The sequence below is a fragment of the Lygodium microphyllum genome, chromosome 23 (assembly GCF_053477565.2).
Source record: "Lygodium microphyllum isolate KBCC chromosome 23, Lygodium_microphyllum_v1.1.10, whole genome shotgun sequence".
In the NCBI taxonomy this organism is placed as follows: domain Eukaryota; kingdom Viridiplantae; phylum Streptophyta; class Polypodiopsida; order Schizaeales; family Lygodiaceae; genus Lygodium; species Lygodium microphyllum.
This window is the reverse complement of record NC_141157.1, coordinates 128,779,737-128,798,198: the sequence shown is the minus strand read 5'-3', so window position 1 is coordinate 128,798,198 and position 18,462 is coordinate 128,779,737. Positions and strand designations below refer to the sequence as shown.

The following is an 18,462-nucleotide window of genomic DNA, read 5'->3' as shown; positions in this document are numbered from 1 at the left end:
TTAGCACTTCCCTTCTCAGCCGTTCGTGGAGCCGTCGTCTCTGCCTCTGCATCAATAACCTTCTTTCCAGCACGCAGTGTTATGGCACTTCCGGTTTTAAGAGTGACCTTAGTATCTGGCCTTTTTCTCCTCCATCTCCGACTCTTCTTTCCAATTGAGGTTGCGTCAAGGTTACTAGGCTCTGGCAATGATATGCCGGCCTGCTTTGTTTGTGCATGGGTCATGACGTGCAATGGGATAGGCGTGGCCCCCCTATCCAGTGTCTCGACACTGAAAAATTCCAATGGAACCAATGGTTTATTTGCCGAGAACTAGAGGATGGCTTCCGTCTAGGGCAATCGACAAAGAGATGAGTGATCCCACACTCAACGTATCTTAGGTCAGCCTTATCTCTATTTGCTTGCTCCCTCTCAGGGCAACACGAAGAAACGTGCCCTAGGTAACCGCAAGTCCAACACACGATTGGCTCTAGGGTTTTCTCTCCTAGGCCTCTACCTCTCCCTCCACCTAACGCCATCACCGATACTAGTCGGTAGTCCATAAGGACTGCATTGCCTCTTTCATCATACGATACATAAGGGTTTACATAAGGCTCATCGCCGTTCGGCTCCTCCACGTAGTGGATTAGAGTATCGCTCGGTGGATGGGTTATGTAGGGTTTCGATGGTCTAGGGATGCCGGTAGGGTTTATCTCCATCTTAGGGATGGTCGGCTTAGCGCCATTAGGTCCTGGGAGGGCCAATGGGGCTCCCCTTCCCAAGAAGTTTGGTGGTCTATTCGCAAGGTAGAGTTGACCATAGGGCTACGGGTATGGGAGTCTCCAAGGTAGTCGACAATGCATGGCAACATAGCCAAACCTATCGTCACTCCGCAGCATCTAGACTTGTGTACCAGGTCCGGCCCTTGTCGCCTAAGCACATTCTGAAAGCTTGGGAGCGTTGAGTCAGATCAGTGAAGCCGTTGGCCTTACAGACCTTCTCAAAAAACTCCACAAAGCTGTATGGATCGTTGGTGGCTGCTTGGTATTTATCTAGTTGCTTTGCTACCACGGGGATTTTTGATTGGCTCTTAGAGCCTTGGTTGACTCCCAACCCTACCAGTAGCAATGTTGCCAAGGTTATAGCGCTCTGTTCTGCTGCGGTGTTATCTAGTAGCCGCTTCCTCAGAAGCTCACTCAGCGTGAGGCCTCCTTCTAGCACTCTCGCCATCTGTTTGATTTTTGCCTGCTAGGGCTAGCACTCTTTGGATCTCTCCCATTTCCAAGCTTTGGCATAAACTCCTAGTTTGTTGGTCCTGGTCGTATATAGCTAGGCCTTGCAGGGCCTTGTGTGCTAGCTTCCTCTCCTTCTCAAACTGCTATGATGTCCTCTGTAGATCTACCGCAGTGTTCTAGTCGAGTTTGGGCATCATATTCGCTCACAAGTTATTGGATCGCCTCATGAAAGTCTCCTAGGTCAAGTTCCTCATTACTTCTATGGCCTGAGCTGCCCTCTTTCATGTCTAAGACTTCATGTTATACCAAATTGTCGATCAGGCTGATAAGGTCGTGTAGATCCACTTCCTTGATAGTGTCGGTCCTTGCCATGTCCGGCTCTTTGGTCGCGTTCTTCGCCTAGTCCTACTTTTGGGGATTCGATTACCCGTCTGTCTTAGGATCTTCTCTTACTGGTGGGTTTCTTCAAGTTCTTATGTCTGGGTGAGTTCCTTATTAATTACAATCAGTCCTCAACTTACCCTCACTCTATGCGTGTATGTGCATGTGTGTTCTTTTCTGTGCACTGTGCGAAATCAGGCTTTTAGCTCTTCTCAAGTGTGTTTCGAGGGCTGGAAATTAAAGTAAGTGAGAAAACAAAGTGTCTAAGCAACTCTAGCACTCTCGTCATGGGTTTAGCCTGATAGGCTTGTATGCTCGGTTTCTGGCCGTCCTCGCTGGTTCATAGGGTTCTCCGCTATGCCCTCTGCTCAGTCAAGATTCATTTGGGTTCAACGACTCCGCTTGATGTCACTAACGAACCGGGTCACTAGATGGTTGATTAGTGTCGCCTCTATGTTTGTGTCTTGATGATTCCTTTGTTCCTTGTGCCAAAAAGGCGTCCCAAGTGTTTGTATGGTCTTCGGGTGTTCGTACAACCGGTGTCTAGGTGGGTCTGGTCCAAATTATAGGGGCCGAGTGATTGACTCAGACGGGCCGAGTGACCGAGTGAAACTGGGGCAGGGAAAATAGCACGAGGCTCGAGTGGGCCGAGGACGAGCATGAAATTCATACGGGCCGAGCAACCGAAGACCGAGTATCTAATCTGGGCGAGTGGATGACTCCGACGGGGGCTGAGTCTGGGTGGACCGAGTGCTAAGTATCCGTATGTGCCTGGGCTGGGCCTCGCTAAATGAAAGTTGGTTCGAATGGTGAATTTACCCGGGTCAGCTTGCCTGAGTGGGATTGGACCAAGTCAGGCTGAGGGCCGAATTTTCACGTATTCGAGTAAGATGGACCGAGTGACCGAACATGAGGGCCGAGGGTCGATTCTGGGACGCGGCCCAGAATTTCCGTCACTCCGATGGACTGAATGTGGGGCGTTTTTTTCGAAATGACGAAAAATTTGTCAGGCCGAGTGATTGTGAGCTTCACACTTACTAAGCACTTCCAGGTCCTACCTATGCATGAAGGAGAAAGTGTGGGTATACTTGTAGTAGGCAACAAACTTTTCAACGGCACGATTGAAGTAGATCCATGCAATGGAGCTCTCTCTCTCTCTCTCAACCAAGGTTTCAAATAAGCTCTCCCTTGGTCTCTTTCGCTATTAAACCCCTTGTCCACAAGGTTCTTGCTACTCCTACCCCCTCACTCGTCGGCCTCAACCCCCTTAAGCATTCCTTCCCGTTTTTCCTTGATTTGTACCCTGTTTGATCTGCTTTACAGTAGCAAACCCTACGCTTTTCCAACCGATCTCTTAACCTCCACCTACTCTAAATGCAACAAGAATCGAAAGCAAAGTACTGAATTGATTTCTCCTACTCTCCTAATCATCCAACCGTCAAAATAACCTAAATACTTGTTGTGAGTACTTCATCAGGAACTTCATTTGGTCAGGAGGAGATGGGAGTCAGCTAGAGCAAAGTTTACATAAAGTTCCTGATGGGAGTCCAACCATCATCAGGACCTTCATTTGGTCAGGAGGAGATGGGAGTCCAGCCAAAGCAAAGGTGGCTTGGGATGTCATCATACAATCTAGATCCAGAGAAGAATTGGGGATCATAGACCCAGATAGTTAGAGCAAAGCCTTATTGGTCAAGCTCATTGTTAGGGGTCTGCTTCCACGTGAGGAGCCCTGGAAGAAACTTCTGATGGGGAGGCTAGAGGACTTGTCACCTATACATGGAGGACCATGGCAGCCCAGCATTCATTGGATATTTCAAGATATTAGAACTAGAGATTTAGGGAGGAGCTTCGAGGTCAGATTTGCAACTGCCACTATTAGAGCTTGGAGATCTGTATCTCCAAGGCTCCACCAGCTCCCCCCGACTACTATTGAAAAGAAAAGGAGACAGCCTCTTCTCTTTAATCATTACTTGAGATCAGAGTCAAGCCACACCATTGGGCAATGGACACACTTATCATGGGGGAGATTCTCTTTACAGGTCGCTACATCAGTAGGGGAGTGGTTTGCATTTCAGGAGTTACCACACGAGACCCAAAGGCAGAGATTACATGGTCTTAGGGGAGCTAGGGCTATGATTGAGGTTGTGATGGAAGGGGTTCCACCAGATTGGCAAACTGAAACAGCTTCCTCTCAGACTTGGATTGGTATTTTCTCTAGAGGGGATATCCTTCTAGCAATCATTGCATCTAGCAGAGACAGGACATTCACTTTCACAGTTGAGGAGGATGGCTGCCTCCAGCGAGAGGACCTTGACCTTACAGCACTCGGTGGCTGCTCCAAGCAGAGAATCAGAGTAGTGGCACACTCTCAAAGAAAATGGCATATAGACCCAGACCCAACCACTTGTCTTATAGATGGATGGAGATATTGGGCATACCAGAGCAGGCCTCTACAGAGACTTTAGTGGGATCCAGGAGAGTGGGTGTGGAGGGATCCCTTCCTTGATAGGCCATCCGACATCCCCTTCTTTGGCTACACTAGTAGATTGGGACGGAGGATACAGATGAGTAAGATTAGAGCATAGCCTACAGCCATCCCTCATTGGCATAGAGAGGGGGTCTCAGATGAGTTCCTATACGACTTTTGGAGGCGGCTACATGACAACTTTAGGCCCAGGAAGATCTCTCTTTCTATGGCTTCTAGCCCATAGGAGTTTAGTAGTTGGCACTTGGCTTGGATATGGTAGGGACCCAGTGGCTTGCGCACGATGTGGTGAGCCAGAGGAGACTCGGAGACATTGCCTATGGGACTGTCCTAGAGCCCAAGAGATTTGGAGGAGAGCCCTTAGGATAGTATTCCATGGTACAACAGAGTCCATAGTGGCGACATGGGGGGCTGTAGCTTGGGTCACAGACAGAGGTCCAGCATGCGGCTACAAGGATACTCAGGGGAGTAGCATCTAAGTAGAATCCCTACCCCAGACTACTCACAGACACAGTGGACTCAGGGACATAGTCACAGAGATAGGAGCTGATTTCCAGCATCATAGCTTGGTATATATGGATTGCGAGATGTAGCCAGGTCATTGATCTTCAGGATATACCCACTGGGGAGTCTTTATCAAGGATTTGGACAGAGATGGTCTATACTCTCCATGGGAGATGGGAGAGGTTGCAAGGTAGCTCTGAGAGGATGAGGAAGAAAAGAGAGGCTTTCCTGAGGATTTGGGATTCAGACACCTTCTTTCACACTACCCCTCAGATGGTCTGACACTTTAGCCCACCAGATTGGTTGTTTACACAACCATTGTATCTATGATGTATTTAGTTACCCTTCACAGAGTTTCTTGCACTTTGTATTTACCTTAGGGGGACTTTCTCCGAGGTGTTATTAATAGAATTCTCTATTCTTGGGAAAAAAATAAATAAATCCAAAACTTTCTATCTCAAGCTTCGGTTCGGGGGAAAAAACCCTTACTTCGATGCTCAATTTGAAGCACGCAAGCGCTCAAGCTTAAATCCATTGGTCCCGGCAACGGAATCAAAATGTTGAGGTTTCTCTCGCTCAACCACCAAGACCCACGGACCGCTTATTCCTTCAAGCGTTTCAAGTGGGTACTAATGACCACCTCTCACATAGTCGACACGCTATCCCTCTCTATGAGCACTAATGGCCATTGCTTATTCTTTCAAGTGTTTCAAGAGAGCACTAATGACCACCTCTCACATAGCTAACGCGCTATCGCTCTCTACAAGTGTAGTGAGCTTACCTTGATGCCCAATTGAGTTGCTTCCTCTCTCAAGCACTCTGATAGCTCCACGATTCGTGATGCAAGCTTAAGCATCCTCAAGCCTCTTCCTCCAAGCTCCATCCTCCATAGCCATGCACGAGAAGAAGAAGAAGAAGAAGAAGAAGAAGAGAGGAGATGGTGGAGGGCTCCACCTCCAAGATCCCTCACCCTCACACACTCTCCCTCAAACTCTCACAAGCAAGCAAGAGAAGCGGAGGAGAGAAGAAGAAGAGTCCACTTTGCCACACACCAAAGAATGAGCTCTCATTCACTTTTTGAGCTTTATATATATGCCCTAAAATCCCATGGGCACCCATCCCCTTTTTTGCATGACCAGCCATTGTGGCAAGGTCCTTTTTCCCATTCCCTTCTACTTGGTTTATTTCTTTAGTTTATGCCCGTCTACCCTTTTACAATTTACACAGGAGGGAGTCTGGTGCTCTTTTATAAAAGTTTTAGGGGCGTCTTGTACTTAAAATGTGATTTTGCCTTTAACTTGATTTTTGCGGCCACCCTTGCGCTTTTAGTCGTTCTCCTTCTTGCCTCTTTCGTTGTGTCTGATTTCCTCCTGGGCCACCTCTTCTAGGTCCCAACTTGCACTTTTTCCACTTTTTCCCGCTTTCTTCTTGTGCTGAGGTTAACACTTCACCATTGCAAGATTCACACGAATCAAATTGGAAACAACTGCTTGAGTTTGCAAATTCCCTTTTGGAGGAGTAAGTTGAGCACAATCATAGAGGTATCCCTATATATGACGAGGAGATTTTGGATACTCAAGTTAATACTCGAGAGATTCTTCGTTCTTTTCTACTTTTCATGAGTGCAGTGCCATTCTTTTCTTCACCAGGCTGATACTTGTTCTCACTCGGATCCGTGAGTGGCTGACTTCTCTTCTTCAAGCAGACTATGTGGAGGAGATTTTTGCTCGTCCGCATGGTTTCTATGAGGTGGTGCTCCATTCTCCTTCTGTATGAGATTTTCTTCTCACCCAGTAGCTTCCTTTCTTTGAGAAATAGCTAGTGCGCATTGTTGTGGCATCTAATAGCAAACTTTCAATGTTTGCTCAAGCAAGCATGTCTTGTAGGGGGTGGGATAGGCTTCATAGATAAAAAGCTTGCTTGAAGAGAGAGGGACTTGAGAATGCTTGTTGATTTGGTGTGGAAGGATGGAGAGGAGCACCACCTTTTATAGGCTAGAGAAAAGTGTGGACGAAGAGAGGGATCCAAGGTGGAAGAAGAGAGGCCCAATAGCACATTTGGAATCCTAGGCCCAAGTCAAACATTCAAAAGTGGACTGGTTGAAGCTTGGAATCTAACGGGGCTGCGGTAGGACTGTGGCATCCAAGCCATAAGCGCACCCCAAAGTGCTGTGCAAGCTAAAACAAGCAAAAATGCACATTCGATGGCCATTGGACAGATACGGAGGTAGAAACATGCTAGTTTTAATGTATGAATCTGTACGGATGTGTGCCATATCATATAGTACACATCATATGGTACAATCCGTACAACATACAAAAGCAACTATGGTCAGTGGAAACCCTTATGTTGAATGTCTAATATAAAAATATAGCTAAAGCTTTAACCTTGAGAATTAAAATTTTGGTGAGAATTAACTTTTTTCTGCCCAAAATACTCAGTAAAAATTTGTACATGGACAACATGACTCAACTTAAACCTTCTTGTTTGCCTTGAGAAGAAATCGTAAGAAAAGAAGAGAAATGGTTCTAGAGTATTTTCTTGAGAGGAGAGGTTTCACTCTCTTCATAATATGGATTTAGATAAAGCTTATGATGGGGTGAGATGCATAGTTACTTGTAATGGGAACAAGACCCCCTGGAACAAGGGGAACGCCCAAGGTCAGAGAATGGGAACAAGGGGAATGACACATGTCTTAAGTGCCCTAAATATGCCCTACATGACCCAAATTGCTCCAAATTGCTCCAAAGTGCCACAAATTGCCCCAATAGCACCCCAATGCTACAAATTGCCCAAATTGCCTTACATGTCCCACAATTGCCCCAAATTGCTCTCAATGCCCCAAATTCCCAAATGTCCCTAAATTGACTTGATTACCACCATAACTTCAAATTGCCCTAAATTGGCCCAATTATCCCAATTTCCCTTTGAAACAAGATGATATAAATGGGTGATTACCTTGGAATTGAGAATAGGGCTGAAATTTGATTGCGATTTGCAAGAGTTGATAATGTATCAAATGTGAACTCCACATGGACTCATGATTTTGGCTTATGGGTTGTCTTGACACTTTGAATCTTCAGCCTCAGAGAGAGAGAGAGAGAAAGAAAGAAAGAAAGAAAGTTATATTAACGTCTACAACAGGCCAAGTTGGCCTATGAGACCAAAATGTTGCATACAAATGTCTGGGAGATTTCAAAAGTCCCAATGAAGCTAACATTTATGCTATGTTGAACTAAATTGAGTAGGTACAAAATGATATCTGGACTAGATACAATCTAGAGGTACTCCCAGTGCGGTGTGGAACTGCTCCTGGGGTGTTCATCCTAAGATGTCCCGCATGGGTCGGTCTAGCATGGAGAGGCTAAAGCGGCGGGCAGGGCCCTCCGATGGCGGCGTAGTATCCCTTGTTATCTTCGACCAGTGTCTTCTGCGGGGACGGGGGCCGGCGGGGTGTGGTCGCTGGGCTTTACCTCTCGTCTGGCTATTTCTAAGGTGGTCCCCGGGGGCTGGGAGGCCGGTTGGGCTGGTGGGGCCTCGGTGGTGGGGAGGGTAGCTGGTATTTGGTAGAAGTCGTTAAGTGTGCGTTGGTTGGTGGCTCCTTGTCTTTGCTCCGTGGTTCGTAGGAGGTGGTCTCTGTGGCGTCGTATTTCCAGTAGAAAGAGCCCCAGGTATCTCTGGTCTTTGAATTCCATCACCTTGGAGAGTGGTCCGAATCCTTCGCTGAATAGGCAATGGAAGTGTCCCCGGATTTCGTAGTACACTGGGTATCTACAGATATAGTGTTCCTCTGTTTCTGGCTCGAGATGGCAGAGCTGACAGATTCGGTCTTCTGGGGGGAGGGGGTTGGCCCCGTATCTGCCCGTTTCGACCCGTAGTTGGTGTGAGGACGTGCGGATCTGTCCGATGGCACTTCTGACCCCGTGAGACAAGTGTGTGTCCATGTAGCTTGGGCGGGTGATGAAGCCGTCCGAGGAGATATGCAGGAAGTGTTCTCGGTAGAAAGCCTTCTTGGTTCCTAGTTCCGATGTGGGGGTCACCAATGTCTTGGCGGTGCCTGTCTGGATGATATCCATTCTGGTGATGCGATTTACCTCCTCTCGGCTGAGCTCCAGGTGTGGGCAGTCTAGGCTGTACTGTAGTGGGGGGAGGTGGTCCATGTGCAGGCCATGAAGCCGTAGCGAGGTCTCTGTTCGGGCGTACCAGCACTCAGTGTCCCCTTGTGTTGCTAGCTGTTTGGATGACTTCAAGGCGAGTCTGGGATACCGGTGCTAGGGCAGGTCCCATATTCGGCGCAAGGTGGTCACGGTCTGGAAGAGGGCCTCAGCCACGAGGGGCGGTGCTCCCAGCTCTGCGCGGATGATCTTGTGTGGTACGGAGGGCTTGCTTCGGATCATCCGTGAGATCATAAGTACTAGGGGTCTCTCCATCTAGTCCCATCCCTCATAGGTGGCCTCCTCCTTAGGCAGTGGCTGATCCTGTGGGGCCCTCCGCATGTGGTAGAGATTGGAACCCCATATGGGAGCCCCGTACAGGAGGGTTGGTGTGACCAACGTGTCAAAAAGCTAGAGTTTTTGTCCGGGGTTCCTGGAACTGTATGCGGGCACATTGGTTCTCCATTGACCCGAGGGCTGCATAGCCTCGGGTTAGTCTATCTTCCGCGGCTTTTCTCAGGGTAAATCTCGGTCTAGAGAATGTAATCCCCAGATAGATGCATCTTTGGACCACGTCCACGGTTTCTCCACCGTATGTGAAGGGGGGTACCGACCGACGGAGCCATTGGGTTGACGTGTTGAACACCATGACCTTGGTTTTCCCCAGGTTCACAGTTAGGTCTCTGTCTTGGCAGAAGGCCTGTAGTGCGTCCAGTTGGCGCTGCAGCCCTTCGGGTGGGCTGGCGATGAGGACTATGTCGTCCGCATATAGTAAGATAGGTATCAGTGTCCCTCCGGGCTCAATCCCCCTCGCCCAATTTATCTATGTACTCTGAGATCTCATCAATGTAGAGGCCAAATAGGGTGGGCGAGAGTGGGCATCCCTGCTCGACTCCGATGGTGCTGGTGATCTCCTTTGACAGCCCTCCCGGTGCCCGAACTCGGCCCGTTACCGATTCATATAGTGCCAGTATCCCCCATCGTATTTCGGTTGGTACCTCCAGTTCCTGTAGTCTCTGCGTGAGCCTCGCTCGTGGGACTGTGTCAAAGGCCTTGCGGAAGTCCACGAAGCAGCAGTACACCCGTCTTCCATACGCTCTGTCCTCCTCTATGATGGCTCTCAGTGTGAGGATATGGTCAAGGGTGCAGAACCCCCTCCTAAACCCTGCTTGTCCTGCTGCTCGGTGTTGGTGTTGCTCTGCCCACTTGCTCAGCTCGTGTTCCAGTATGGATCCATAGAGCTTGGCTAGTACATGGTCAACCATGACTGTTCGGTAGTTCGTGGGAACCATGGGGTCTCCGGCCTTCAAGATAGGTATTATGGTGTTGGCTGACCAACTGGCTAGGAAGCCTTCGCATAGGGCTCTGTTGAACATGTGTGCTAGGAGAGGTGCCAGTATGTCTCTAGCATGGGTCAAATGCTCTGCTACCAAGCCTTCGTGGTCTTGGGCACGGCCATTTTGGAGTCTGTCAATGGCGTCCCGAACCCGCCCCGTGCTGAAGAATGTGGATGATCCGGGTCTGCTCCCTGGGGACCGGAGTAGCTGGGGCTGCTTGGATACTTGGTATAGTGAGGTTGCATATGCGTGCCAAGTGTCCGGGGAGGTGATGGGCATCTGGGCTCAGGGTTCCTAAAACGCCTTCCATGCCTCTTTGCTGTCTTGTCCTAAGAATAGCTGGTAGAATTCGTGTTCCACTTTGGAGAGGTAGGCTCATTTCTTCCGTCGCACTAGGCGACGGAAGATCAAGCGTGCCTGTTTATGCGTGTGTACTCCCCATTCTTCGTCCTGTTGAAGACGGAGCCGGGTTTCCCTGCACTTTGCGTCGTACCAGCTATTTTGTGGGACATTCTTGTTTGGAGGGGTGGGGTGGGGGGAGGGGGATGTGTGGGGGAAGTATTCGGTAGCTGAGGTGTGTAGTGTGCCCGCCAACTGTGCTGTGACCTCCTCCAGGGGTGCGTGGGGGTTCATTTCTTGCAGGCTCCAATAGAGATGGTCGGAGTATGCGCTCGCAGTTAGCCTGGTAAAGTGGTACCTGGGGAATCTTGGGGGGTTGCTTGCTGGGGGGGTTAGGTCATACCTGTAGGTTATATCAAATTGTAGGTATGCATGGTCGGCAGCCACTGCGAGTGGGCGAGGTGATATTTTAAGGGACTGGACATCGGGGATAAGTGATAGAGGGCCGAGGATATAGTCCACTGTGCTTGCTTCCAATTTCTGTGTGGGTGCTCCATGTGCCCCCCGTCCGCTGCAATTGGCCGCATGCCTGTGTGGGAAGCATGTGAGGGCATCCGACCCGGGCCATCTGTCGAGGCCGTTGAGGATGGCCAGTCCGTGTGCCCCCCCAACGCCAGTAGGTGTTCGCCATATTCGGTGCACTCAGCTGTGTCCTGTGATGCCAAGTTGAGTCCTATCTCCTCCAGTGCAATCTCTTTGTACATGTCTTCTTCGCTCTCGAAGAAGGGGGTCTGCCTTTGTGCTGTGCGTGCGTTGAAGTCTCCAGCCAACAACACATCCCTCAGGCTGGAGTAGTGCATGATATCTTCGTACAGTGGTAGGTATGGTGACTCGCCCTTCTGTGGTGCGTATGGGGCGTGTGCTGGTGGGAAATAGCACACCGCCATGTATATGTCTTGGGGGCGATCTGTGTGTATCCGGATCCACTTAGGCAATGGAGATGGATGAACAGGAGGCAAGAGTGTGACAAGCAAGAAGAAAGAATAGGAAAAACAACAATTTTTTGTCAGCAGGCCTGGAACGACTGTCTGGTCCAAATAGGGAACAGAAGGGAATGGGCCAAGGAATGGAAGAGAACGTTCCCTGGCCATTTCATCTCCTTGGAGGGTTTGGAATGCATTAGGCCGTTCCTACACACCAAAACGGCCGTTGGTTTCTATGGTGAGATGGCTTATGACTGCCATTATCTGCACACTGGGATTTGGTGAGCAATTGTGCTGTAATTGATAATCTCTTTTCTAATGCTACAGACAAGATCTGCATTAATTGTTACTTGTTCAACCCATTTTTGCTCCAACTCTACAGGGATGCCCTCTCATCGTCCTCTAGGCTGGCATCGCCCAAGGCCTACCTCTACCTGATGGAGCCTAATTCTGCACTCAATTCTTGCAGAAGACAATTGGACAATTGGAATCTACTCCAGGCAGATGAGGATGATGAGTGACTATGGGAGCATATATAATAGCAATGCATGCATTTCTAGGGCAGTCATTAGCAAAACCAAAACTGATAAGGTTCTTAACCTCAGTTTGGACGGAGTGCCTCAATGGATTGAAAACAAGGATTCAAAATCATCCAAGTAGGGGGGCTACCTTGGCTGGCGAGTGGGACTAGGAATCTCAACTGCTCAGAAGATGCAATGGATTTCAACTAAAATGGAGCTAAAAATTTCCAAGATAAGAACACTGCCACTTGGTTTTGGTGGCAAAGTGGTTGCCATTGATAGAATATTACCCTTGCCATGATGTTTATAGCTGCTGTTACTCTGCTTTCCAAAAATCAATGGGGCAAAGGGGAGATGATGTGCCAAGATTTTCTATGGAGCTATAGATTAAATGTGAACAGGCAGACCATCTCACTGGGAGGTAATCGTTACTGCAAGGAAAGGAGGAACTGACGAGGCCTGCAGATTACTCTTCACAACCCTTACGCAGATGGGAGGAGAACCTCAGGAAATAATAGTCAAACACATGCAATGTTGGTCACATTTCCAAGAGGGCAGTGGATGATCCTTTCTTGTGAAGACAAATTGGTGGCAACAGGTTGCAAGCTCAAGTTAACAGATTCTCCCAGAGTCAAGAATATGGTAGATAAGGTAAAGGTCTTAAAACACCTCCATTGGGGGGTAAGGAGGGCAGAAGGGGAGATATGGCATCCCTGCAATTTGTATGGACATTCACAAGAGGCTATAATGAAACATTCACTCCAATCCTACTAGAACCCAAGCTGTCTTATGACATGGCAAGGAAGGGAGTGGTTAGATGGGTAGATATCTGAAACCCCCATGACAAGGAAGTGATGTCAGTAAATGAGATAGCAGCCAGCATGCCCTGCAACAGGTAGAAAAAGGCCACCTGGATAGGATACTACATGAAAGGAGGAAACCTGGCCTCCCCCTACTCAAATCAGTCCCATGGAGTTTTGGTGTGTATCTTGTCAAGAGAAAAGGAATTCCAGCCACTAAAATGAGGAAGAGGGAGGACTTTCAAAGAGCAAACCAAAGTATGTGCAGCTAAATCCAAGTCGGTATATGGAAGGTAGTGACTAAGAACTTCCCCACCAAAAGATAGAATCAGAAAATTCAAGAAAATTAATGCAGGATGTCCCTTAAGTGTGTGTCAAAGGAGAGTACCCAATTTGGAGTTAGAGAGACGTGAGAGGCTTACGGAGCGAGCTAAAACAGTGGTTTCAACAGAGAGCACTTAACTCCTCAGTTAACAGCTGTTTTTTGTGATGGAGATGCACTGGATAAGGAAAGGCTGTGGGATGTTCCCAAGCAGTGGCAATTAAACTCGTATGGTCAAACGGGAATGAGCTTCTGATTAGGAAGAAGGGAAAGACTTCTCTGAATATTTTGTTCCAAAGCTGCAAGCCTGAAAAACTAGCTGTATTTGGGTCACTTAGGAATAAAGATGATGTTTTGAAGGTGGCCTTCAAACTTTGTCGAAGTCTTAGAAGGGATTTTGGCCCAGGGATGTTCACCTACGGAAAATCTTTCATCAATAATCTGTGTCTGAGTCATATTATTTTGTTTAAAAAAAGAGATTTGCACTCTATCCAAGTTTATGACAGACGTGGACCCCATGATATGCCTCTAGAGGACACACAGAATGGACTTCAGCAAACGCCAGGTCAAGAGGAACATGACATTTTGCTCTCACATTGTTCTATATATCCAAAACATGCTTGTACTTGCCATTATCATTATCAAATCCCATTTAAAGCCACAATCACATACCTTGGCATTGCCATAAGTAGCAGTTGAATGAAAAACCATTTGAATAAAGTTTTGTTTCCCAACATTTCCAAGGTGGTGCAAGGGACACATACAGACAAACAATTATACATAGATTTGAAAAAGCATTCGAACATGATGAATCTTGCAAGTATTTGGCCATAGAAGTCATCTACATCTCTACCATGCTTCAGACTGCATCTTTTTACACAAAGGTCCCTAATTATGGACACTGATCAGGTTTTAAGACTAAACCTGCAAATACTACCAGTAAGATTAACATTAGTTTGATAGCACCGCATTTACATCAAGATTGTGCAAGAATCTGCGTGAATACTTGTCCCGCATAACCTTGCTCCTTATTTTCTTGGCCCTTACCCAGGCAGGCTCCTGAAACATTTCAAAAGGTTTAGCACTCTTTGCCATATGATTATAACTTTCTTTCTGCACAATATCTCCAAACTTAAAAGACAACCAACCTCAGGGACGAAGCAAGAAAACCCGAATTTCACTAACAGCAACACATGCTCCATTAGAAGAATGGCTGCAAGTCCAGGTTGTATTGTCCACTTTCCTTGCTGATCGTACAAGCATACTAAAAGGGCACAATTTGTACAGATGGCTATGACCCCCAAGTACTACAAATTCACATACACATCTATTAGTTCTAAATAACTGGCAAAGACATTGCCTGTAACTCACACAACAGATGACTAAACTACAGTCATCAACTTAAAATGTCTACCTTATGCCAGTTATCATAATAAAGAAATTGCTGTAAATAAAACCTCTAAAAGCTCAAAGAACAGCACTCAAAGTGGCAAACGAATAGGGGACAACAGAGTGGTAAAGGGCTGAAAACAGGATGATGAAGGTGATAATAGCGAAACTGTAAAAGGAGTTGCAACAGACAGAGGGATGCCCCAGTATGACATGAGCCTCAAGAGTCCGACACATGCATCTACACAACTGGAAACACCTTGCCATTACAAGAGAGACTAGATAAGCATGCATATGCACAATATGATGGCATTGCCTTTAACCCACATAACTGATGACTAAACTATGGTTATCGACTTAAAATGTCTACCTTAAGCCAATTATCATAATAGAGAGATTGCTGTAAACATCTCTAAAAGCTCAAAGGGCAGCACTTCAAAGTGGAAAACAAATAGGGGACAACAGAGTGGTACAGGGCTGAAAACAGGGTGATGAAGGTGATAATAGCAAAACTGTAAAAGCAGTTGCAACAGACAGAGGGATGCCCCAGTATGACATGAGCCTCAAGATTCCGACACATGCATCCACGCAACTGGCAATACCTTGCCATTACAAGAGAGACTAGATAAGCATGCATATGCACCCTATGAACACTTACGTTTTTTTTTGGGGTGAAACCACTGTTCATTTGCTCAATATACAAGGGAAATAGACTTGCAGGACAATGTATATTCAAGGACATTAGAAAGAGTGGTAAAATACGTCCCTCTAAGCAGCATCTTGATTACGCACATAGCAGCTATCATATAAGAATTGCTACAGATGTGCATGTTGTGAAGCCAATGTTCTGATGATGTTAATTTACAAAGGGGGACTGATGCTACTAGGTAGGTCACAGAAAATATCTCAAGACATGTTTGGAAAAAACACACAGCACAGAGATTTGTACATCTATTGGACCAAAAAGTGTAGTACTTTAAGTCGATAATTTTGGCAACCTGAAAGATGTTAAGCCATGCTCCAATAGAGGAGGCAGCACGTGGTACAGGCCGTCTTAGCATCACAAGCAGCTTCATAGCATCTGACCGCATCTCAATCAAGTTGTTCTGTTTGCAATTATACAAATTCCAGTTATTATTAATACTTGAGTTTGTGTATTTTCCAGATACACATCAAGTCAAAAGGATACAATATACAAGAGGACTAGGTCTGCAGTGTGAAGAATTGATGTTTCTGCATACTCTTTAGTGGAAAGAAGTACAAACTACATGATGATCAAAAAATGAAAAAGGTTTTGTTGGTAAAACGATCACCAAATCACATCTGCAAATTCTGATTGTAGTCACAATCTGATTTATGTGTCACCAAATTACTTAATAAGTCCTCTGTTCTCAGTTCGATCATAATTCTAAATACATGGCTGAATTCCTATCAACGTTATAGCTATTTAAAAAGATAAAAGTTCTCTAAATCAGATAGTTTTATAAAAATGCTAGGACTCAACCAACATATTTGAAAGAGCTTCCTTCTGAATAATGATGAAAAAAGACATCTATCAGAGACCTTTAACAGAAACAGATTGACCCATTGCAAGCAAAATATTTAGTTTAGAAGTATTATTTCAGTTCCTACTATCAGTGCAAACACTAGTTCAGTTCTTACTATCAGTGCGAATGCGAAAACCAAAGGGAATGCACTTGCGAACATTGTCACCATGCCAAACTGCAAAGCCAACTCCAAGAAGTCTGTATCACGCAGTACCAAAATAGATTTAGCATGGAGAACAAAAAAAGAACAAATGCAACAGTATCAACACAGATTTAGCATTGAGAATACAACTGGAAAAAGAGGTCAAGAACATTAACAGTCTGAAATAAACTTTTCAAGGTGGTGGCAGGTTTTCAAGCCACTTGGTATATTAAACATTACTTTATGCTGAAGAAAAACAAACATGTTAACTTTAGCACCTGGGCTGCTCAATGCGTCACCATCCAAAACAATTGCATTACTCGAGAAATCAACTTACCATCAAAGAGTCCATCCTCTAAATCATTTTGGATGCTTGCAGTATAAGAAGGCTTCAAATATTCCTTTTCAATTCGTATCATATGCTGTCTTGGCTTTTCTTGTGTTTCATGCTTCTCATCATTTTCTCGTCTTTGAACATTAGAGCACCACAATGGTTATACAAAGAGAATATTCATGAAAGTGAAATATTTCATGACGTTCATATTATGGAAACATAACAATGGAACAACTATTTTGAACCACTATAGAGAAAACATATTGCAAGAAAAGATTACTGCAATTCGCTATCATCAATAGCATAGTGATCTCTATTAATGAATGGTCATATACTTACCGCATAGCTTTATACTTGGCATAGCGATACACAATGTAGGGCAACAGACTTTCTACAATGTTGTTGATGACCTGAAAAGAATTGGATGTCAGAAGTATAACTGTAAAGGAAAAATGTCATGAGGCACAAGTGATGCTTGTTACAAGCAGTAAACACAATCCTATAAGATATCATTGCAATAAAAAGGTAAAACTGTAATACGGAGAGGAGTACCTACACGTCTCTTTTGTTCCCTTTTCAAAAAACAGAACTACTGTTTAAAGGACTAGGGAAAACCGGCAAAACACAAATTTGTAATAAGCCCTATGAAGAACTACCAATCTGATGGCTGTAATGCCAGACCATATGTGACTCAAAAGAGCAAGGATGGTGCCAAAGCCCCATGTGCGAATAAAAGCATATCTTCTCTTCATTGTACACTCAAGAGTCACCCTGCAGTCTCTCCCATCTCCAATGGTGAGAGCGAATCCGAACCAACCAACCAATAGTATTAGCAATCAGCTCCATTATATGGCAATCCTGTTGGCCTGCCATTTCGTCTCACTCATCTCCTAGTTGCGAGCTCCGTCAGAGTCTGACAGAGACATTGGAGCTCTGACTGTTCCCTATCATTCAGTTTGTGTGCAACTTTTTCTCCATGAGTGTCAGGTATGTTCACACTGTATGCAGCCATTCATCCAGCCTTGGCAGTGGTCAGGGCAGCTGCATACTGACAACTTTGTTCAGGTCGGCTTGCTTAGATGGCTGCATCAGCATTTTTTGCTCCAGGCAGGCTGGTTGTCCAGTTTATGACTGGCTGACTGCATTATTTTATGCCCCTGTTTGTTGGTCAGCCTGTTTTGGTCATTTATGGCTATTTACAGCCAGCCACACAGCTGGGGCACATCATTCTTCTGCCTTGCAGGTTGCACACTCTGACTCCAAGCCTATCTTTTCCGTCTCCAGTGCTGCCATCATCATCATCCTGATGCGGTGCCCTCACTGATGCTTTGGGCTGCGTACAAGGACTGACCAGTCTAGCATTGTATTCAACATTCATTCAGATTCAGTGCTCTCTTCTCTTTCCTCCCCTTGTTTGTGCTTCTCTTCCGTTGTGCACTCACATGGTATCATTGCCTAAGTGAGAACACGGAGGCTCAAACCAGAGGAGACCACACTACTGCTGAAAACACAGATTTTCAGCCTACTAAAATGCAGATTATTCTGCATTGCTCAGGTCCTTTTGCAAGTATAGCTGATTGTACTCTTTGTTTGGACTCTTCTACAGAAAAACACAGCAGATTTAGTGTGTTTGAAGGTTCTACAGAGATGGAGTACCACTGGTTCAATGTGTTTGATGACTCTATGAGGAGTCTATTCATACTCCAGATCAACGTCATGATCACTGGGAATATTGGAGGTCAGGGCCTCATTTTGAATGTGCACTGTCTTCTGACAGGTCTCAAAAATTAGAGTAGCCTTCATCTCCCCCCTCTCTCCATGTCTCCTATAGGGCTTGTCCTTTTGGCCCCTAAATGCTGATGGCACCTTTTGTTCAGGTACCCATTCTCCCTTCCCTAATAAAAGAAGCTTGGTTGGATGAATTTAATTGCTCCCTTTGGTCTTGGAAAGTGGAGTACATCCTTGACACATTCGAACTTTGGGCCCATTCTGAAACCGGTCTATGACT

General features: G+C 46.1%; 1 protein-coding gene across 2 annotated transcripts in view; it reads right to left on the bottom strand.

The window, feature by feature from the left end:
- Positions 1-13,702: 13,702 nt before the first annotated feature.
- The window catches only part of LOC148016737 (anoctamin-like protein), a 112,103-nt gene continuing 107,343 nt past the window's right edge, over positions 13,703-18,462 (bottom strand). The window contains exons 12-17 of one of the 2 annotated variants that reach the window (XM_087663823.1): positions 16,794-16,864; positions 16,458-16,588; positions 16,094-16,176; positions 15,430-15,537; positions 14,191-14,349; positions 13,706-14,101 (exon numbers count right to left, since the gene is read on the bottom strand). In XM_087663823.1, the coding sequence (XP_087519949.1) occupies positions 13,994-14,101; positions 14,191-14,349; positions 15,430-15,537; positions 16,094-16,176; positions 16,458-16,588; positions 16,794-16,864 (660 nt within the window). In that variant the 3' untranslated portion in view covers positions 13,706-13,993. Of the gene's footprint in view, positions 14,102-14,190; positions 14,350-15,429; positions 15,538-16,093; positions 16,177-16,457; positions 16,589-16,793; positions 16,865-18,462 lie in introns of both variants that reach the window. The other variant, XM_087663824.1, reaches the window with a different exon arrangement.